The sequence below is a fragment of the Gobio gobio genome (genome assembly GCF_949357685.1).
Source record: "Gobio gobio genome assembly, chromosome: 5".
Classification (NCBI taxonomy): Eukaryota; Metazoa; Chordata; class Actinopteri; order Cypriniformes; family Gobionidae; genus Gobio; species Gobio gobio.
Genome location: NC_137101.1, coordinates 60,715,256 through 60,739,300, shown reverse-complemented (window position 1 = coordinate 60,739,300; position 24,045 = coordinate 60,715,256). Strand labels below are relative to the sequence as shown.

The 24,045-nt window shown below is 40.6% G+C and overlaps 2 protein-coding genes across 2 annotated transcripts in view; both read left to right on the top strand.

Annotated features, from left to right (window-relative positions):
* LOC307127107 (uncharacterized protein) overlaps positions 1-24,045 on the top strand; it is a 94,201-nt gene that overhangs the window by 19,992 nt on the left and 50,164 nt on the right. The window lies entirely within an intron of this gene.
* LOC307126429 (uncharacterized protein) lies at positions 4,955-16,406 on the top strand. The gene is made up of 3 exons (XM_079816935.1): positions 4,955-5,022; positions 5,889-6,048; positions 14,460-16,406. The coding sequence occupies exons 2-3, from the start codon at positions 5,889-5,891 to the stop codon at positions 15,602-15,604; spliced, it is 1,305 nt and encodes a 434-aa protein (XP_079673061.1). The 5' UTR covers positions 4,955-5,022; the 3' UTR covers positions 15,605-16,406.

Sequence of the window (24,045 nt, the reverse complement as noted above, 5' to 3'; positions counted from 1 at the left end):
CCTCCGAGTCCAAAACCTGCACATTTGTCACTATCGATCGATTCTCAAAGGCCTGTAAGCTCATTCCCCTCAAGGGTCTTCCCACAGCCTTTGAAGCAGCTGAGGTACTCTTCCAGCATGTCTTCCACCATTTCGGTCTGCCTGAAGACATTGTCTCTGACCGTGGTCCGCAATTTATCTCCAGAGTCTGGCAAGCATTCTTCAAACTTCTAGGAGTCTCCATCAGTCTATCTTCCGGTAATCATCCTCAAACCAACGGCCAGATTGAGCACAAGATCCAAGAAATTGGGAGATATCTGCGGTCATACTGCCACCAACACCAGAGCAGCTGGAGCCGGTTCCTACCTTGGGCGGAGTAGGCCCAAAACTCTCTACGTAAATCCACCACTGGGCTTACTCTGTTCCAGTGCAGGCTGGGCTTCCAACCACCATTGTTCCCCTGGTCCGGCAAACCCTTGGAGGGTTTCCTGAGTCCCAGCAGTGAACCACTGATTCCAGCAGAGCAAGAGGGTGTGGGACTCAGCACATATCCAACTCCAGCAGGCAGTGCAAAGACATAAAGCCCAGGCAGATGATCAGTATCAGCCAGGTCAGAAGGTGTGGCTTTCGACCCGTGACATCTGTCTTCGCCTGCCCGGCTGAAACCTGAGTCCCCGTTACATAGGTCCTTTCACAGTGCAGAGGCAGATCAACGACATCACTTCGATCACGATCAACCGTCTCCCCCTTCCTGCACAGTACTGTATCTCACCTTACTTTCACGTATCCCTACTCAAGCCCTACACTGAACCTTTGTCTCCCCACACAGGATCTGGTGCTGATGAGGTATCTCCTCCAGAAAGCACAGAGTAGAATTCTTATCTACCGGTCCAATCCATCAACTCCCGACAACGTGGGGCACAACTGGAATACCTCATTGACTGTGAGGGATACGGTCCTGAAGAACGATTCTGGGTGAGTCGCAATGACATCCTCGATCTCACTCTATTAACCCAATTCCATCAGGAACACCTGGATCGTCCTGCTCCCAGAGGTAGAGGTCGCCCCCGGATGTCAGGAGCCGCCCGTGGAGGAGGGGGTAGTATCACAGTCCTATTATTTCAAATATTGAGAAGTTGTGTAGAGATCCTCTAAAATCATAATCATATTTCTTGGTAAGATGATACTCGAGCAATACTCAAGTGCCTTGTGGGACTTTTCCAAACTCCCTAAAAACCGCAGTAGTTAAGCCTCTCCTGAAAAAGATAAATCTGGATAACTCCATATTGAGCAACTACAGACCAATCTCAAATCTCCCCTTCATAGGCAAGATCATTGAAAAAGTTGTTTTCAGTCAGCTGAACAAATTCTTAAGCTCAAACGGATACTTTGACAATTTTCAATCTGGTTTCCGACCGCATCACAGCACAGAGACGGCCCTCATTAAGATAATAAATGATATTCGCCTCAATACAGATACAGGCAAAACATCAATTCTGGTACTACTCGACCTCAGTGCTGCATTCGACACTGTTGACCACAACATACTTCTTGACAGGCTAGAAAATTGGGTTGGGCTTTCTGGAATGGTCCTCAAATGGTTCAGGTCATTCCCACAAGGGTCAATTCTTGCACCACTCCTATTCAACCTGTATATGCTGCCACTCAGCCAAATAATGAAAAATAACAAAATGGCTTACCATAGCTATGCTGACGACACCCAGATCTACTTAGCCCTATCACCTAATGACTACAGCCCCATTGACTCTCTATGTAAATGCATTGATGAAGTTAACAGTTGGATGTGCCAAAACTTTCTTCATTTAAACAAAGACAAAACTGAAATTACTACATTTGGAAACAAAGATGAAATTCTCAAGGTGAACGCATATCTTGAGGCTAAAGGTCTGAAATCAAAAAATCAAGTCAGGAATCTTGGTGTGATTTTGGAGTCAGACCTGAGTTTCAGTAGTCATGTCAAAGCAATAACTAAATCAGCTAACTATCATCTCAAAAATATATCAAGAATTAGATGCTTTGTTTCCAGGCAAGACTTAGAGAAACTCGTTCATGCTTTTATTACCAGTAGAGTGGACTATTGTAATGGTCTTCTCACTGGCCTTCCCAAAAAGACCATTAGACAGCTGCAGCTCATACAGAACGCTGCTGCCAGGATTCTGAGCAGAACCAGAAAATATGACCATATCACACCAGTCCTCAGGTCTTTACACTGGCTTCCAATTAGATTTAGGATCGATTTTTTTTAAAGTACTATTACTTGTATATAAATCACTCAATGACCTAGGACCTCAATACATTGCAGATATGCTGATAAAGTACAAACCCAACAGATCACTCAGATCATCAGGCTCAAGTCAGTTAGAAATACCAAGGGTTCACTCAAAGCAAGGAGAGTCTGCTTTTAGCTATTATGCCAGCGGTAGCTGGAACCAGCTTCCTGAACAGATCAGATGTGCTCCAACAGTAGCCACTTTCAAATCCAGACTCAAAACACATCTGTTCAGCTGTGCATTTACTGAATGAGCTGTGCCACTGTACGTGCTTTGTCCGAACTGCTTGCATTTTAATTTATATGTTTAAATTTAACCCTGTTTTTATTTTGTTTTAATTATACTCTTTATTTTTATCTTTCAATATTTTCTTTATTTTTTTTCTTTTCATTCCTATTATAACTGGTTTAATTATGTTACGAATATTTTTATTTCATTTCTGTGTAAAGCACTTTGAATTGCCACTGTGTATGAAATGTGCTATACAAATAAACTTGCCTTGCCTTGCCTTGTCGGTGTCCTTGCTCGGTAGAGTCGCAGGTCTTTACACTCTTCGGTCTTCACACGAGGGCTGCCGCGGAATACCACTCTATTTTATACTCGCTTGAAGTGTCGTTATTGAATACAACTGGCTACACCTCACCGAATCTTGTTTACACACATGAACAAATGCTAACTCACCGAAGAACGCAAGACATCAACAGCGTGACTACAGCATGTGAATACACTAAACCAACAAACAAACTTTCTTAGTTACAACTGAGCTAAAAATTAAATGAGAAAAAGATAAAAAACACTTACAGTTGCTGGGCCCACGAGCATCTAGCCCACCCTCGCCATCACCCCACACCCCTGCTCGCACATACCAACAACTACAGAATATGATTATGACATTTGTGTATGAACATGAGTATGGATATGAGTATGGATATGAGTATGGAGATGGGGAAAGATCGGGAGATGGTGGCAAGGAGATGCTCTTAGGTTGATGTGAGGAAGTGATCATCCAGTGTAGAGTGCATGACCGCTTGCCTCTCATTGAACTAATCCTGATTTATATTGGCCACTGCACGAGAAAAAACCTCCACTTTGATAAAAATCTGGTTTCGAAAGCAGCCACAGATTTCAGACACAATTTATGGACAGGGTGACACGCTACACTACATCACGACATCCATACTCTCAGCCAGTCAGATTGGCATGTGTGGACATGTGATTCAGACACCGGCTCACATGGAAGTGTTGCCATGACGCAGCGTAAAGTTATATTAATGATAACATTAAAATGATATGTAAAGTGGTTTTTATTACAATACTCTCAAAACAAAGGCTATGGGTTTACATTTATATTTACGCATTTGGCAGACACTTTTATCCAAAGCGACTTACAGTCCACTTGTATAAATGATTTCTGCACACAAACATTTGTGTTTAGCATTTACAGAATCTCACATATTAGATGTGGTTCAAACCCTTTCTTTGGTAGTTATTTTTAGCACATCATTGACCAACATGCATTTAAATATGTATTTCTTCAATTCAACTGATATGTGTTTTATTGTTTGTATGTGAATGTTTGTACATACTTTTACCAAAGAAAATACAAAAAAAAAAAAAAAAAAAAAAAAAAAAAATATATATATATATATATATATATATATATATATATATATATATATAAAAATTAATAAAAAATTAAACATTTATTTATATCAAACTCTTATAATGACACATAATTCCTAATAAGTAATTCAAGTAATATTATTTGAACATCAAACAAGTAAATAAATAAAATAATAAATAAGTAAATTAAAAGGTTTGTATAGAAAAGGTAATTTATTTTATAAAAATAAACTTTATTTTATAGAATAGTCTATTCTTTGAGTTTAGAGGTGCCCATATCTTTTCAAAATATATCCTTTTGCTCTTAATTTCATGTTATTCTCTCCATTGTGTACTTTAGAAACGAAATAATTTAAAATATTGTTTTCTCCAAAAATGTGTTCTTGCTTTAAAAGCTGTAATTCTCAGGAGTCTAAATAAGTTGCCTATAACTCATCTTTATTTAGTAGCATAGTTCCTATACCCAAAACTATATTTTGTTTGTATCTTATATTTGGTTTCATAAATTCTTCACTGAATTTCTTGTCCAATTTTTTATTTTATTTATAAAAGTATAAAATTGAACTATAAGTTCACTGCAACTTATCCAACAGTTTAAAGATAAATTATTATACTTAGAAGATATTTCTGGTGTTATAAAATATTGCATACAAATTTTCCCCTAAAATTATATTTTAGTCAGAATTATTGCGCTTCTATTTGGCGCGCATGCATGCAGTAGCGCTCGTTTAATGTGAACTTGGAAATATTTGAGTGAAATGTGAAATGTAAGTTGTAAGGAAAGTGAAATATGAAATGTAAGGAAAACACCATGTCTCAAACGCATAGATCGATTTGATCCATGATCGACCTCTAGGGCTGCTTAAGAAAAGCACACACACACAAGTATCTTGACAAGATAAACCTGGATCAAATTAGTGGAATTGCGTGAACTTAAATTACCTTTTATGAAACCGCTTTGGCACTAACTTATTTGTTAGTTTCATTCAAGTCAGGTTATGGAGTTTAATCCCATCTTTTCTTAGCGTCTTTTATGAAACAGCCATCAGGACTTTTATTTTGTAGTGGTGTTGTGATGTCATTAAGCTGCGCCTCACTCCTGCATCTGTTGTGATTCTGCTGAAGAAAGGTTTGTGTTTTAAGCTTTTAAAGTGTTTAAATCAGTGCAAGCTGTTCAGGCAATTGTATAGTTTTAAAAAGATCCATTAAATGAATGTTTGATTATTGAACTTAACATTGTAATGCTTTATCTAATATTAATGAACTTTATTTTGTGAAAAAGATGTCTCATTTCTCTCTATATATCGTGAATCAGTTTATCATAAACCAACTGCTAATGTTCTCACGGAAGTGTAATCTATTAAATGTAACATCTACAAATAGATAAATGTATCATAAAATGTCTAGATATGACCCTACTATATAAATTGTGTTCTTTTATTAATTTGCAGTATTTCGAGTGTTATATTACGAGCAATATTACGCTATCTGCCCATTTCACAGCGTGATTTCTCGAATGCCACAAATATAGACCTAACAAAATACAGATTTGTGCACTTTTTATTGTACCTGTTTTTTTTTAATTGGCCTTTTGAATTTAGCTTTATTGTGTGGTTAAAAAAATGTTACCTTGCCAAAGCTTTGACCGAGCTCTCTGATCTAATGGTGTTGAGCGCTCCAAATGCAAACTTTACATGCAACATTCAGACAGTAATTGACAGTACTCTGATCCAATATAGGAATCATCTGATTGACAGTACTCTATCCCAATAGTGTTAGGGGAACCAGTGAGGGCGGCAATCATATTTCAGGGTGGCCGTGACACCCTTTACACACACCCCATATATGCGTTCATTGGCGCCCCTTCAGCTGATGACCGCCTAGTTCGCCTATGCCTAAAAACGGCCCTGCTCTGACTGACTCTCTTACCAGTGACTGAACTACTGATTTAGTTTGGATGTGTTTTTTATTTCTGTGATTATTCTTATCTTAAAGATGGCATTTATTAAAGAGGAGAGTGAAGACGTGAAGATTGAAGAAACATTGAAACATGAAGAAACTGAGGAACAAACAAAGATGGCGTTTATTAAAGAGGAGAGTGAAGACGTGAAGATTGAAGAAACATTGAAACATGAAGAAACTGAGGAACAAACAGGTTGGTTTCATTCTCAAAGCTGAACTCAGTCGTTTGATCCTTATTCAAATGTCCAACTCTACTGATATTCGTGATGTATAACAAAATTTTGAGTTGACATAACCAAATCAATCTATTCAGGCTTTGGTGGTCCCATGAGGCTCTGAGTTTAGGAGTTTCGCTGTAACAAACTAGTGACCAGCCAATCACATGCTGTGGATCAGTGAAACCGTGATTCACTTCTCACGAGAGAAGTTATGAAGTTAGTTTAGTTGATATATAGAGAGAATTGAACATTTAAACTCACATGTAGCAATTTTTATAGCTTTATTTATTGATTTTAAAGCTTATTTGTAAGACCTTTTATATAGGCTATTTATATTAATTTTAACTAAGTGCCTATTAATGATTGATTAACTAAAATGATACGTGTAATTGATTAAGGGTATAATTATTACACAAATGATATCTAAATCATTCAAAATATTATTATAAATAAGCATTGTTAAAAGCCAGACGCTTTAGTCTTTAAAACCATTTGCTAATTTGGAGTAGAAAAAGGGGGAGTGACTTTATTGCATCAGAGGTGTGTCACTTTGCTCACAGCTGATTGGTCCAATTTCAGTTTGAGATCTCTTATCCAGAACATAACTTGCCCTGGAGCAGGTTAGCCGTGGAGCGCAAGCTACTATGGAGATGAACACGGCTAAAAGCCAAACCACTTTCATGGTACCTAAAACCCAGGATTGGCACAAACTAAGCTTAAACATATCTGGCTAGCCAGCTAAACCGGTTTCACGGTATAGGCCCCTGGTTTCAACACTTTCAGTTACCTTGTTTTGGTTATTGTCCCTTAAGTTTACATAAACAACCATCTAGTGGATGTAAATTTTAGAATTTTAGAAGTGTTGAAGAAATGGCCAAACCTTCCATGGTAGCTTTTGCACGTCTATTAGTGACCGTTTTGTACTTTTCTGTTTATTGTGAGTGAGTTATTGGATGATCTAGTAATGAGTTGAATAATTAGGTCAGGTGTGATGACTCATGCTGATAAAAATGTTACCTTGCTTTTTGCCTGATGAAGACCTTTAGGTTGAAATGTTGCATATTTTGATAAATTGAATTTGGAGCAGCAGTGGCAGTGTGCCCATTTTTGTTTATTTTTAGTGAAGTGCTTTATCTGATCGAGCACCTGCCTAAAGTTTCTGGATGTGCACATATTACTACTTTGAATTCATCCTGCTTGTACACGTCTGGCTATTCTAATTGTGTATTGCACTCTTGATTACCTTACAATCCAATGTTAAATAACAGCCCAATTATATTCCTTTTAGTTCATTCTAAGATTTGTTTTCGATACTACATTTAAAACAAAACATTCACATTCAGGCTAATTTCTTTGTTTAATTTCTGAAGACAACCGACTGAAAAGATTATGTCAGTTCTTTCTGAGTCCTAGCTCAGAAGGCTGAATTACTTTTTCAAATATATCCCAGGAACTCTTTTTTTTTTCAGACCTGTTGCTGTCTGTGTTTCCTTTGCTGTCCAACGTAAAGCAAAGATTAGTCCAGTGACGTAGGATTGCGCACGACTTTCCAGTTACCACTGGATTTCGTCCTCTGCAAATAAACGTAATAAAGCTGAAATAAAGTGGGGTTCCCTGAGAGAGGTCTCTCATATTGCGTTACGGGAAAACTCCTTTTCTCGAGAATATGAAGTGTCCATGTAAAACGCAGTCCCGCTGCACGGCAATACAACAGAGCGAGGTGCGCGCTGATTGGCCATGCTGCGGCAACTGCAGGAACCTATGGCGAGGCGGCTGAGAGAGTGAGCCAATAAGGGTCGCTAGAAAATCTGCCGAAAAGGGTCTACCAAATTTGCATATTGAGGCTATAAAAAACCCTGTCGAGCCATAGAAATCAGATTTGATCTCCTTCAGCGACACCATCGCTGACCTCCGGAATACAGCGCCGCCGTCGACAAGCAACCAGCGGAACCTTGCAGCCCTGAGGACGTCGGATTCCTTCCCGGTCTCCGCCTTCACATCTGCCGTTCCAGCTACGCCATCCGGCGATATATCCTTTTATTCAGTGTTGTGTTGCCGCTGCAACCCTCACTTCACGAAAAGAGCAGCGAGCGTTGTTCCAAATGTCTCGCACCAACTGCGGCTCGTGCAGAGCCCCTCTTTTCCAGAGGATAGCAGGCCAGGGCGCAGCACCCCTCGAGGCCTTGCTGCACCACTTCAGCTCTCGCTGGCCGAGCTTATGCCTCCGCCAGCCAGGCTGCCTCGGCGCTTCAGACCATGGCTGTTCTCCAAGTGTTTAAGGCCAGACTTCTCGGCTCCATGGACGAGTCTGTTCCTGACACTGAGACTCTGAGAGACCTGCGCAGCGCTACGGATCTAGCCCTCCGTGCCACTAAGTCCACCTCGCAGTCCATAGACAAGAGCATGGCCAACTTGACAGTTTTGGAAAGGCACCTGTGGCTTAACCTAACGGAGATGAAGGATGTGGACAGGACCTCCTACCTGGATGCCCCCATCTCCACCACTGGTCTTTTTGGTCCGGCAGTAGTGGGTTTTGCTGAGCGTTTCACAGAAGCGCAGAAGGCCTCGCAAGCTATGAGGCACTTTTTGCCTAAACGCTCCAGCTCTTCCTCTGGTCGTCAAGCCAAAGCTCCGCCCCCTCAGCCTGCTAAGGCGGCGCCGCCGACTTCTCGAACCCGCTCTACTTCCAGGACACGACAGCGCTCTCGGTCAGTTAACCGCAACAGACAGCCCGAGCGACGGGGACCTCGACCCAAGGCTGTGTCGAACCCTGAGCCCCCAAAGCCGTCTTAGCCACAGCGAGAAAAAGAAGGTGGTTAGGTTCCGCCTCGGCCGGGCCCCTACCTCACCCTCTCGGTCTCCCAGTTCCCTTCAAGCAGGTGACTGGCGACTTCAATTTCGCCGCCAACGAGCCCACTATCAAACGTGCTCGCCTGCACACAAACGCCGTTTTCACGGCGACCCAAATAAATCTCAAAAAGAGTTTCTTATCTGTAGTGAATGTGCCCACCCCTCAGTATGCACTCCTACACTCAAACACTCCTCACACAGGGCACGCGCTGTCACGTGCTATAAATGCAATGGCGCCCACTACACAGTGCACGCCACCAAGCATAAGCACTATCCCCTCAGTGTTACAAGCACAAAGCACACGGGCCACCGGGTCCCCGCCATTAGGCGACACCCCTCCCGGTCTCACATCCAGCCCTTAGCTTCCCGGGCGCAAGCCTGGCGGGCTATCCCCGGCATATCCAATTGGGTGTTGAATATAATAAAACGAGGTTACTCGCTACAGTTCGCACCGTGGTCGAGACCTCTGTGAAAGGCAGCGTCAGTCACATGCTTCGCACCAAGGTGTCGAAACTGTTGGAGAAGGGAGCGGTGGAACCCGTTCCCCCGTCACTAAGCGAGTCAGGCTTTTACAGTCGCTACTTCCTCGTCCCGAAAAATGACGGAGGCCTCAGGCCCATCTTAGATCTCAGACATCTGAACAAAGCTCTCATGCTTCGTTCATTCAAGATGCTAACAGAGAAACAAATCCATGCGCACATTCGCCCGTCGGATTGGTTTTTCACGATCGATCTGAAAGATGCCTACTTCACATTCAAATAGCCCCCCACCACAGGCCATTCTTGAGATTCGCTTTCGAGGGGCAGGCTTATCAGTACACAGTCCTGCCATTCGGTTTATCCCTGGGCACCCCACACTTTCACAAAGTGTATGGACGCGGCATTAGCCCCACTCAGACTGAGAGGTGAACGCATTCTCAACTACCTCGACGATTGGCTTGTAATAGCCCAATCAGAGACACAGTTGTTAACCCACAGATCCTGGCTCCTCAGCCATCTAGAATGTCTGGGTCTCAGGATCAATACTGCCAAAAGCTCACTGTCTCCCTCCCAGAATGTCACCTTTCTGGGTATAGTTATAGACTCAATACACATGAGAGCACAGCTTACATCACATCACGCGCTCTGTGTCTGGAGCATGGCAACGTCATTCAAGATCAGGGCTCAGTATTCAGAAAATACTGGGACTTATGGCTGCAGCGTCAGCAGTACTCAAACTGGGTCTGTTACACATGCGCCCCTTTCAGCGCTGGCTTTATCCCCACGTTCCGGCTCACGCATGGAAATCAGGCCAACTTCGCATCAAAGTGAACCACAGCTGTGTCAAAGCTCTGGCTCCTTGGAAGGTGACCGCCTGGTACCAGAAGGGCGTGGCTATGGGGACAGTCACGAAGTTGAAAGTAGTCTCGACAGATGCCTCCACCACAGGGTGGGGTGCCCTACACGAGGGCAAGCCAGTCTCTGGCTGGTGGGCAGAATCAGAGAGACAGCTGCACATAAACTGTCTAGAGATGAGAGCGGTCATTCAATCACCGAGAGCTTTCCTTCCACACATAAGGGGTCACCACGTCTTTGTCCGATCGGACAACATGACGGTGGTATCTTATATAAATCGCCAGGGCGGTCTGTGGTCAGACGCTCTGCACTCCATGGCGAAACACCTCCTTTTATGGGCAGAGGGCAACCTGAGCTCCCTGAGAGCGGCTCACGTGCCAGGTATCCTGAATCAGGACCCGGATATGTTATCCAGGAACGGCATTCCCCCAGGGGAATGGTCCCTACACCCACAATCGATTCAGTTGATCTGGAGCATCTTCGGAAAAGCGGAGGTAGACCTCTTCGCCTCAGAAGACAATGCTCAATGCCCAATATTTTTCTCCAAATGCAGGGATGCACTGGCCCACGTTTGGCCCAGAATCCCTCTTTATGCCTTTCCCCCGATCGCAATGCTGCCACAGGCCATCAAAAAGATCAGAGAGACACGTTCCACAGTGCTGTCAGACACAGCCTCATGGCCATGAGGGACCTCCTCATGAAGGCGAAAGGGAAGATCTGGCATCCGGCACTTTCGTAACCGAGTACGTTCCCTTTCGAGAGGTCTCTCATATTGCGTTTCTTGCCGTGCTTGTGCTTCTCAGGTTGTGCTTGTGCTTCTTCAGTCGATTTTTAAAACCTGATTTCTATGGCCCGACAGGGTCTTTTATAGCCTCAATATGCAAATTTAGTAGTATTGCCGTGTTGTATTGCCGTGCAGCGGCACTACGTTTTACATGTACAATAAAATAAAAGTTTTGCTTCATATTCTCGAGAAAAGGAGTTTTCCCATAACGCAATACTCGTTCCCTCTCTCAGGGAACTGAGGTTACAAAAGTAACCGAGTATGCTTTCATGCTATCACCAGATTCCCAAACATAATTGGAGTCATAGACTGCACCCAGATCGCCATAAAAGCACCATCAACCAACAAATTTAATTATATAGAAAAAGGTTTCATTCTGTTAACATGCAAATCATTTGTGATGCAAATTTGTTGTTGTTAAACGTTGTTGCGTGGTGGCCTGGAGGAACACGCGACTCATTCATTATGCAGAACAGCTCTGTGGGGGTGCATCTCCAAGAAGGCACTGTTGAGGATGGCTGGCTCATTGGTGAATTTAAGGCGACAGCATGTTTAACCCTCTCGAGTCAGCTGGCGTGATTGGCTTGCTTTTTTTCTTATCAGTGCCAAAGAGACACAAATAACTCGTTTTTTTTTATCATTTAGGCAAGTGTTATACATCATTATAATCTGTTAAGTTTCAATTTTTTTGTGTACTTTATTGTCAAATCACTTTTTTTTTCCTTGGGAAACTTCTCTCCTCAGACCCAACAGAATTAACTGCATTGGTGACATTCTCCCATGCAGCATTTTTTTGTTTTTTTCGTAATTCCTCCTGCAGTGAATGAAATAAACAATATTTGTTGGTTGGATTCAACTTCATCTACCAGTACCTCCAATTCTGTGTTTGTGTAGTTCCTCTTCATTGCTCTCTTTGCCATTATTGCGGTGAGGACAGAACACAATCACAGGATTTTTAAAGGGAAGTGTTGTCACCATATATTGTTCATTAGAGGCGTTTCCAATGGCTAATGACCGTGAACAAGCATGGTACTTGCACGTGTGGGAACAATGATTGCTTACTCGTGCGTAAGAACTGCGTGCGCACGTTTGATAAATACAGATTTTCTTGTACTTAGGCAAATTCTAAATTTCATTTGTAGAACAAAATATAGAAACTTTACTACGCACTGTTGATAAATGAGGGCCCAAGACTCTTCTGTTTAACCCTTTGCCTATCACTACCCATTTTGGCAAGTGGGGCATTTTGAGACACCCCAAATAAAAGTGTTGCTTATCTCAAGTCTTTCTGAATATACACATAAGTTTGTCTGGCTATCACCAGACCAAGCTCAATTTAAGATTGAACATTGGTCTGGGGAGTCTGCTCAGTGTTTTCTACTTCACAAAATGTGTGATAAATGAGCATAATTAAAATGACAAATGATTTCTAATATGAACTCGTTTTGGGAGTTCATATTAGTCCATCCTGAAGTCCGTTTTGCAGAGATGGACTAAAAATGAACTCCCAAAACGTACTGCCAGATTCTGGAAGATGAATTCTTCAAACAGTGGTACTAGAGGATGTGGTGCTGGTCCTTCAAGAGTCATTCTCAACCTATAAAACCTATAAAGCCTATAAAAAAACCTTCTTCATGTATTTTACAACACTTCAGCTTGTGATTCTTATTTAGTGGGGGTCATTTTTTAGGATTCTTTACCTAACTGAAGTCTCTGAGATCCTGACACCTTGCACTTCTGGAGACTCCAGGTAGGTTGCAGCTTTGGAAAATGGTGGCGCTGGAGACTAAAGGGTTCCTGATGGTTTCACCCTTAATTCTTCACCTTAATTCTTAATTCTTTTGCAGTTAACAGGTGTCTTTTCACGCCTTAACTGCAATGTCTAGTATTGCATTAGTATTGCATCCTTCTCATGGGCCTTTAATACTTTTTGACTTTTCAGTCTAAGTTAAATGTCTTTTTTTGGCTCAATTTATCTGTAAAAGAAAACATGCCTAATAATTCTGCACACCTGAATATAAGGTGATTTTCATTTCCAGCCTTCATGAACAATTATATATCACTTATACATTATTAAATACTAAATCAATAGTAGTTATTAGGATTACTGTGGTTTGGAATTGGTCAAATGTGCCTGGAAAAAAAATATGATCAGAAAATCAACGTGCCTAATAATTCTGCACTCCCTGTAGTTCATGTTAGCCCATCTAGATGATGTCTCCTATTAAAATATTCCTCATTTAATGACTCACACTTTGGTGGACATCACTTTTTTTATAGAATGCAGTGTGTTTATTTTGTTTGTCAGAATACAAATGAACACACACAATTTCAACGTGAATGAGTCAGTCCTTTTGTTCAAAAACAAAGGATCTCTCCCGCTGAGAAGTGCACCTTCCTCATTGATCAAGCCAAAACTCAAAGGTGTGGCCTCTTAAACTTAAAAGGCCAACACAAAGTTCCAGCAGTTAGACGTGGTACTCGCTGACATTCCTTTCTTTACTGATGGTTCTCTGAGGCTTTAGACCCTTTTCATTGCTTCATTCCTCTGTTGTGATCCGGTTTCTTCGTCACTTCTACTTTCCATTCTACCTCATGTTTGTATGATTTTGTGTTGTGCGTTTATGATTTTTCTTTGGTGCAGACTCACTTTCCTCTGTAGGCTTACTGCTGGCAGGATCAATTTCTAGAACAGCTTATGCAGATAAAATTTCAGCCAGATCCAAAACTGTGGAGTATACCGTGTCCCGTTTCTCTGCATCGAGAAATGACAAGCTCATCAAACGTGGGTCTAAAACAGCAACTTGGGTGTATATATGCTGGTCGCAAGATTCCCCATAAGGTCACATCTTTTGTCAATTTCTTCTGTTAGTTTTTTCTTCAGTGTTTTAGTGGTCGGGCCATCATCATCATGCAGAAACAAGTGGTGTCTCTTCATATTTCTTACTTTTATGACTTACTTTTCTTGTTCATCATTGTAAAGCTGCTTTAAATCAATATGTATTGTATCAATCGCTATTTAAATAAATATGACTTAACTTAACTTAACTTGACTGTCTGTTAATGGCTTATTCGTTATTTAAATAAATATGACTTGACTTGACTTAACTTAACTTGACTGTCTGTTAATGGCTTATTCTCTGTCAGTATAGAAATGCATAATTTTGTATTGTGTCAATTTTGTATCAACTTACTTGATTGACCAGAGACTCTCGAAATGATATTTAAAAAAAGGAAAGGGTTATGAATACTGAAAAAAAGGTTCTGATATTAAATTGTAACCCCTCTTTCTGTAGCTTACTGGGTATAGAATCTAGCATGCATGTTTATTGTTTTGATGCCTCAAATGTTTTAATGTCTTGATGTATATTGTTTTGTGCCATTACACTGGGGTTAACTTATTATTTGTCTCTTTTAGATCTGATGGCACTGAAAGTGGAGAGTCAAGAACTAAATGAAATAGAAGAGAAAGATCTGGATGGGCAACATCTTGATTTCATAACTGGAGAAAAATCTTTTAGTTGCTCACAGACTGAAAAGATTTCCTCACAAAAAATCACTCAAAAGCCTGGAAAGCGTTTCATTGAAAAACAACACATTAAAGTCCACAGGAAAATTCACACTGGACAGAAGCCGTTCACCCGCCAAAAGTGTGGAAAGAGCTTTATTAAAAAAGAAACCCATAATAAATACACAAGTGTTCACACTGGAGACAAGGTGTTCACCTGCCAACAGTGTGGAAAGAGTTTCACGCGAAAAGCGAGTCTTAAAGTCCACTCGAGTATTCACATTGGAGAGAAGCTTTACACATGCCAAGAGTGTGGAAAGAGTTTCACTCAAAGAGGGCATCTTAAAGCCCACATGAGTATTCACACTGGAGAGAAACCTTACACTTGCCAACAGTGTGGAAAGAGTTTCACTCGAAAAGGAAGAATTGAGGAACACATGAGAATTCACACTGGAGAGAAGCCTTACACCTGCCAACAGTGTGGAAATAGTTTCACTCAAAAAGGGCATCTTAAAGCCCACATGAGTATTCACAATAGAGAGAAGGCATTCACTTGCCAACAGTGTGGAAAGAGTTTCACTCAAAAAGTAGTCCTTAACAGGCATGTTAGAATTCATACTGGAGAGAAGGCTTTCACCTGCCAGCAGTGTGGAAAGAGTTTCACTCGAAAAGAACATCTTGAAGGCCACACAAGGGTTCACACTGGAGAGAGACCTTTCACCTGCCCACAGTGTGGAAAGAGTTTCACTCAAAAAGGAAGCATTGAGGAACACATGAGAATTCACACTGGAGAGAAGGCTTTCACCTGCCAACAGTGTGGAAAGAGTTTCACTCGAAAAGAACATCTTGAAGGCCACACAAGAGTTCACACTGGAGAGAAGCCTTACACCTGCCAACAGTGTGGAAAGAGTTTCACTCAAAAAGGGATTCTTAAAAACCACATGAGTATTCACACTAGAGAGAAGCCTTACACTTGCCAACAGTGTGGAAAGTGTTTCACTCGAAAAGGAAACTTTAAAAGACACATAAAAATTCACAATGAAGAGAAGCTTTAAACCTTCCAACTGTGTGGAAAGAGCTTCACAATAGGGAAGGGCGATTTCTTATCGTTTGTGTCATACCAGTAAAAATTGTTCCCACGGTAATAATAACGATAAAGCCTAGATTATAATATTTGTCTTTTTTCTGTGTGCGACCCATTCGCATCTCACGTGCAGAGCAAAAACAACTATGGTTGAAGGCGGAGGTGAAGATTAGGAGTTTATCACTACACAAGGAGATACCTCTACAATCTGGAACTGGTACACACAGATATACACTATATTGCCAAAAGTATTTTGGACATCCTCCAAATCACTGAATTCAGGTGTTCAATCACTTCCATGGCCACAGGTATATAAACCTGTAGACGCTTCTACAAATATTAGTGAAAGAATGGGTTGCTCTCAGGAGCTCAGTGAATTTAAGCGTGGTACCGTGATAGGTTGCCATATGTAAATCTTGTGCGTGAAAACACCACAGAAAAATAGGCAAATCTCAACATAACACCGACTGTTACGCAACAGTTGGTATCCTTAATATGTACGCCCCCCACATTTGTATATGCCAGCCCATGTTCAAGGCCAGGCGGAACTGCACAGCCGAATCATCGGGAGTTCTGCAGGTATTGTGAATAAACAAGTGTTCATGGAAATAAATGTTATGTTCCAATCTGTGCAGGGAACGTGCGGACTTTTCATTCCCTTCCCACAGAACAAAACTGTCAACAGGCATGGTTGATGTTTATCTACAACCCCAAATCAGAAAAAGTTGGGACAGTATGGAAAACGCAAATAAAAGAAAATAGAAGTGATTTCTAAATTTACTTTGACTTGTATTTCATTGCAGACAATATGTACACAAAATATTTCATGTTTTCTCTGGTCAACTTCATGTCATTTGTAAATATGCATCCTTTCCTGTCATTCAGACCTGCATTTCAAAAAAAGTTGGGACAGGAGCAATTTAGGGCTAGTAATGATGTAAAATGGTTAAATAATGATGTGATTTGAAACAGGTGATATCAACAGGTGATTGTAATTATGATTTGGTACAAAAGCAGCATCCAAGAAAGGTCTAATCCTTTAGGAGCAAAGATGGGCTGAGGATCGCCAGTTTGCCAACAAATACGTGAGAAAATTATTGAAATGTTTAAAAACAATGTTCCTCAAAGAAAGATAGGAAGAGATTTGGATATTTCACATTCAACAGTGCATAATATAATTAAAAGATTCAAGGAATCTGGAGGAATTTCAGTGCGTAAAGGACAAGGGCGCAAGCCTAAGCTGAACAACCGTGATCTCCGATCCCTCAGGCGGCACTGCATCAAGAATCGTCATTCATCTATAAGCGATATCACCACATGGGCTCAGGACTACTTTGGCAAACCTTTGTCAAGTACCACAATACGTAGTTACATCCACAAATGCCAGTTAAAACTGTACTGTGCCAAAAGGAAGCCCTATGTTAACAGTGTCCAGAAGCGCCGTCGACTTCTCTGGGCTCGGAGGCATCTGGGATGGACCATCACACAGTGGAAACGTGTACTGTGGTCAGATGAATCAGTATTTGAGGTATTTTTTGGGAGGAATGGACGCCGTGTGCTCCGGACCAAAGAAGAAAAGGATCATCTAAACTGTTACCAGCAACAAGTCCAAAAGCCAGGGTCTGTCATGGTATGGGGTTGTGTCAGTGCCCTTGGCAAAGGTAACTTGCACTTCAGTGAAGGCACCATTAATGCTGAAAAGTACATAGAGATTTTGGAGCATAATATGCTGCCTTCAAGAAGACATCTTTTCCAGGGACGTCCATGCATATTTCAACAAGACAATGCAAAACCACATTCTGCACACATTACAAAGTCCTGGCTGTGGAGGAAGAGGGTACGGGTACTTGACTGGCCTGCCTGCAGTCCCGACCTGTCTCCAATAGAGAATGTGTGGCGCATTTTGAAGCGCAAAATGCGACAACGAAGACCCCGTACTGTTGCCCACCTTGAGACTTGTTTGCAGGAAGAATGGGACAAAATTACACCTGAAACACTTCATCACTTGGTGTCTTCAGTCCCTAAACGTCTTTTAAGTGTTGCGAAAAGGAATGGCAACATTACAAAGTGGTAAATGCTTTACTGTCACAACTTTTTTTGAAATGTGTTACAGGTCTGAATGACAGGAAAGGATGCATATTTACAAATGACATGAAGTTGACCAGACAAAACATGAAATATTTTGTGTTCATATTGTCTGCAATGAAATACAAGTCAAAGTAAATTTAGAAATCACTTTTTTTTTTTTTTTGCGTTTTCCATACTGTCCCAACTTTTTCTGATTTGGGGTTGTATAACTGGGTACTGCAACAATTTATTTCAAATTTGTTTGTTTGCTCTGCCCATTTCACTACGGACAGTTTTTCTAACCTGGCTGGGACAATATCAAACCGGCTTCGCTCAGCGTCTGATACTGGATAAGTGGCAATTCAAACTATATTGCCATAAGTAGTAAGTAGTGATTTTATCCATGTATTGACTGTCTAAACAATTTCTGGTTAAATTGAAAGTTTCTTAGTGAGACAACATTAACGATAATATCCCGTGTTGTCTATATCCTAGATGCTAGTACAGTAACAATAGGAAACTCCAAGCAACATACATAACAGTATGACAAATGTCAAATGACAAAGGTTAATATTATTTCCTGCCATTGTTGTCATATAAATCTACAAAATACAACCGTAGATACATATGGCAATCCCTTTTGTCGGATAGAATTATAATTTAGCCTATATTTCAACAACACATAACTCAGGAGCTAATGTTAGTTTAGATGCTTACAGATATTCACTCGATCCTTCTAGCCAACGTCACCTTCTCCACCACTTAAGTTGAAATGCAGTGAAACAACCAATCAGAGCAGAACTCTACATTAATATTCACGATCCTTCCAAATAAGGCAAAAACAGACCATTTCATTCTAGGGACAATTTCTAGGGTTGTAAATGGACCTGTAAAACCGTATCTGGACAATTTTTGCCCTTAAATAAGTCACATACCCTCCATGTAGATATCAGAACACAATTTATAATATTGTTTCAGCTCATTCTAGGGCACCTTTAATGATTCAGCATACCAAGACATTTTGGAACATTTCATGCTCCAACTTGGTGGGAAAAGTTTGTACATGACCCCTTCCTGTTCCAACATGACTGTGCACCAGTGCACAAAGCAAGGTCCATAAAGACATGGATGAGCGAGTTTGGTGTGGAGGAACTTGACTGGCCTGCACAGAGTCCTGACCTCAACCCGATAGAACACCTTTGGGATGAATTAGAGCGGAGACTGCGAGCCAGGCCTTTTCGTCCAACATCAGTGCCTGATCTCACAAAAGTGCGTCTAGAAGAATGGCCAACAATTCCCATAAACACACTCCTAAACCTTGTGGAAAGCCTTCCCAGAAGAGTTGAAGCTGTTAGAGTTGCAAAGGGTGGGCCTACTCCATATTAAACCCTACAGATTAAGAATGATGTCATTAAAGTTCATGTGCATGTCAAGAGGTGAGCCTGACTGCTCCTCGGTCTCCGAAGCCGCCAAGGACATTCTGTCGTCCTGCTGTTTGTCATCAGATCCCCCGAACGAGACCAAGTTGCTCGCAATGGCAGAGGGAAGTTGGTCTGGGCGCGAGAAATGGACAGGGGAAATCTCTTCATGTGGGGAGAGTGAGTCAACGTGAGTTCACTCTCATCCGAGCGCTTAGGTTCCTCTGCCCTGCTGTTTTTTCCTCGTGGGTTCCTGGAAGGAAGAAAACAGGAGGGCGCGAGGGGCAGAGTCACGTTCTGAAAAGAGAGACACGACTCATATTCTCGCAATGACAGGATTCTGCGTTGGACTTCCAGAAACGGTCTTTCTCTCCTATATCTGACAAAACTATTAAAATAAAGTGATCTCTTGACAAAACAACTGGTGTCTGGTCCCGTGAATTAAACAACGGGGAAAGAGGCAAATTCCAAGTCTACAGTCGCTAAAGGAGAATGAATCGATTTGCGATGATGAGACGGCTGCTTATATAGCTTGAGACCCCGCCCCTTTTGGCAGGCATGAGCGGGCTCGCTAACCATTGGCTCGTGCGTTCTGTGCCGTCATTGGTTCGTTTTCTTTAACTTCACGAACCAATGGCCGTGCAGTTCACACTGTGTGATTGTATAAAGACTTCAGAATCTGAGAAAAAGGAGTTCTCCCCATAGCGTCAATCAATATAGATTAATAAGCGGAACAACATAGTCTTGTAATAGAACTCACTCTATTGTGACAGATATGATATATAATAACAAATGCATAAATGTATACTGAGACAGAATGCAGAAGTTTGCCGACATCGTAAGGTAAGAGTTATCACGCAATATTGACTAATGGATCAGCAGAGAATCGTCTTTCTATGAGTCAGTAAGAAATGATGGTTCTATTCTATCTAAAGAAATATGAGGTAAACATGTGAATACATATTTCTCCAAATGTGGACTAAAAGTTTGTAGCCTTGTGTAGCTACTGAAGCACTGTGATAAAAAAATAAATGGGAGCAAACGTGTTGAATATTGTACAGGTTTGTGTCTCAAAGTTAAATCAGAATATTTAGCCTGAAGTCATTTGATTTGTCATTTATTTTTTAAAGGAAAATCGCAAAAATTGCACCATGATCAAAATAATAAAGTAATTGAATTAGGCCTATTAAAGGATTCAAATGGATTTAAGGAAATAGATAAGATTGGTAAAGTTCTAGGTCTAATTGCAGAGGTGGGTAGAGTAGCCAAAATCTGTACTCAAGTAAAAGTACAAGTACTTACGGAAATATTTACTCAAGTAAAAGTAAAAGTAACAATCTTAATATTTACTTGAGTAAGAGTAAAAAAGTATTCGATGAGAAAACTACTCAAGTAGTTAGTTACTAGTTACTTTCGATCTGATTGATAAGAAGCGAAAACCCTGAATTTCAGGCTACTTGGAGAGCTTTCACACACCTCTCTGTAACACTTTACAATAAGGTTGTATTAGTTAACATTAATGTATTAGTTAAAGGGTTAGTTCACCCAAAAATGAAAATTCTGTCATTAATTACTCACCCTCATGTCGTTGGACACCCGTAAGACCTCCGTTCATATTCGGAACACAAATGAAGATATTTTAGTTGAAAGCTGATGCTGAGAAAGGCTTCACACAGGCCTCCATTGGCATTCAGTACATTGACACTTCCAAGATCCATGAAAGGCACTTAAAACGTCGTTACAAAGTCTATCTCACCACAGTGGCTCTACAATAATCATACAATGCGACGACAATAGTTTTTGTGCGCAAAAAAAAATCAAAATAACACCTTTATCCAACTTGTTCTCGACTTCCGTGTGCGCCTCCACGACGCATGCGCGAGAATATGACGCAGATCCGGCGTTCGGACATATGACCCAGAAGCGATTTGTTTACGAGCAGAGGAAGACGCGCGTGTCTAAGCTGTTGGATTCTACATTGATCGTGCTTTAGGTCTCGGCGTAGTGCTCAAAATGGGGCTTAAGTTTGTATTTCATCGATTCCCGAACACCGGCGCTACGTCATATTCTCGCGCATGCGTCGTGGAGGCGCACACGGAAGACAAGAACAAGTTGGATAAAGGTGTTATTTTGATTTTTTTTTGCGCACAAAAACTATTGTCGTCGCATTGTATGATTATTGTAGAGTCACTGTGGTGAGATAGACTTTGTAACGACGTTTTAAGTGCCTTTCATGGATCTTGGAAGTGTCAATGTACTGAATGCCAATGGAGGCCTGTGTGAAGCCTTTCTCAGCATCAGCTTTCAACTAAAATATCTTAATTTGTGTTCCGAATATGAACGGAGGTCTTACGGGTGTCCAACGACATGAGGGTGAGTAATTAATGACAGAATTTTCATTTTTGGGTGAACTAACCCTTTAACATGAACTAACCATGAACAACACCTCTGTTCAGCATTAGTTCATCTTTGTCAACGTTAGTTCATAAAAATCCAGCTGTTCATGGTTTATTCATGTTAGTTCACAGTGCATTGACTAATGTTAACAATATTTGAATAATGCATTAGTAAATGTTTAAATTAACATAAAGATAAATAAGTGCTTTATAAGTGCAGTTCATTATTAGTTCATGTTAACTAATGTAAGCTAATGAATCATATATATATATATATATATATATATATATATATATATATATATATATATATATATATATATATATATAAATATGTATGTATGTATGTGTGTGTGTGTGTGTGTGTGTGTGTGTGTGTGTGTGTGTGTGTGTGTGTGTGTGTGTTTAATGGTTAAACAGTGTAAATTAATGGTGTGCTGGGCAAACTAGAGCTCTTCTTAAAACATACTTTGTTCTTATATTTTTATAAGTATATAGGCTATTCTTTAGATAGGAATATTATTCCGTTTTTATTTGTATATATTTTCTACACTTCAGGCAGGTGTCTGGATTTGTGTATAAATGCAAGACGTCACATTAGGCTATTCAGTTTGTTTCGTTTTGTGAAGAAAAGGATATGTAAATGTGAAGATGTGAACGTTTGTTCGTGGACGTGTGTTGTTTGGAGGATTCAAACGATTTGTCATTGCTTGCTCAAGAGCGCATATGTGGAAAACACTCGGACAGTGTGTGAAATAGTATTATAATAAGGGAAAATTTCCCATAGTTATCAAATGACCGTTAATAGTGTTCAAATATAGGCATCATTGTGACACTTACCGCTATGTTCTTTTCAGGGTAGAATTCTTGTATGCTGAGAGATGTCAGTTCGTTTTGGTGCACACAACATGCATCGCATTATGAAACTATTCTTTTTGACATCTTGGAGTGAAAACATAGACTGAACTTGAGACCACGGGTGATCTGCCTCCCGTAGCTCACACACATCTTCCTCTGCTTCGGCCATCATCTTCCGACTAAACGCGCGCTAATAAGCGGGTGATGCGTAGCCACCTCTCGCGAAGCAGCCTCTCCAACGTTTCACGAGACTTGCGAAAGTCATATTAACTTATTTTAATATATATAATATAATTATTACCATTTGACAGTAACGGAGGAACGCCACCGAATGTAACTAAGTAAAAGTACAGTTTTTTCACAAGAAATTTACTTGAGTAAGAGTAAAAGTACCCATCTTTAAATCTACTCTAAAAGTACAAGTTACCCAAAAAATGTACTCAAGTAAATGTAACGAAGTAAATGTAATTTGTTACTACCCACCTCTGTCTAATTGTAGTAAGCTAATGAAGTAATCAATTTAAATATTTGCAAATATTTTATTTTAAAGGTCCCGTTTTTCGTGTTTTTTTTAAGCTTTGATTGTGTTTACAGTGTGCAATATAACATGTGTTCATGTTTCGCGTGTAAAAAAACACAGTATTTTTCACACAATTTACTTATCTGTATACTGCTGTTTTCACTGTCCTCAAAACGGCTTGAAAGATTTCCTTATTCTATGAAGTCCCTCCTTCAGAAATACGTAACGAGTTCTATTTGTGCCAGCGGTTCCCGTGTTGTGATTCGACAGCAGCTTAGCTCACGCAGAGCGCACGTTACCGGAAAGGTCACGCCTCTCACCATAACGGGGATGCATGTGTGACGGTCTTGCCTGGGCGGTCTTTCTGCTGAGTGGGGCTGCACAATGAGGAAACAACATGGAAATGAGGGATCCAATGCATGGAGAATAAATCAGTTCCACAGCATGTCTCGTTAGTTCTGCTGTTTATTTAAAACAATTATCTTTTTTTAATCCATTTTAACTCATGAAATATTTTATCTTTGTGATCGTATAGTGGATCATTTTTGAAGCTGAGAAGTTATAATAAACATTTCCAATGAATTAATCACAAATCAACTCAATGAAAACAGAACAATTCAATTAAATTCAATATAAAGGGAAACATCCCCACCTAGCGGTGAACATGCAAAATACATGAATAAAACAATTAATCCATAAAACAACACATTTTACAAACATACCTGCACAATGAGGAAACAACATGGAAATGAGGGATCCAATGCATGGAGAATAAATCAGTTCTACATAAAACATAAGACAATGCACAAATGAATTACGATTGTGCCACGTAATACAAGGTCAAAATAAATCACTATAAAATAACACATTCGACGCCAAACGCATATAAACAGTTCACTGAGGAGTTCATTGAAGGAAAAATTCACAACAGAGCAAGTATTTATGCGTTTTGCACACTTTTAACTGATAATTCTCTGCCTGCTACAAACGTGCAACTTACCCACAGCATGTCTCGTTAGTTCTGCTGTGGGCGGTCCTCATTCCACACGCTACGTGCCATCACGCATGCCTACAGATGGCGCTGTCCCCATTTATGCATTATTTAACCATTTACACTCCGTTACATGCACCCCCCTTAAATTATGCCAAACTG

What these genes read in the sequence shown, in the direction of transcription:
- LOC307126429 (XM_079816935.1), top strand. Translation starts at nt 5,889, where the DNA reads ATGGCATTTATTAAAGAGGAGAGTGAAGACGTGAAGATTGAAGAAACA. An exon ending in AGAAACTGAGGAACAAACAG is followed by an intron (nt 6,049 to 14,459) that starts GTTGGTTTCATT and finishes TGTCTCTTTTAG; the next exon opens with ATCTGATGGCACTGAAAGTG.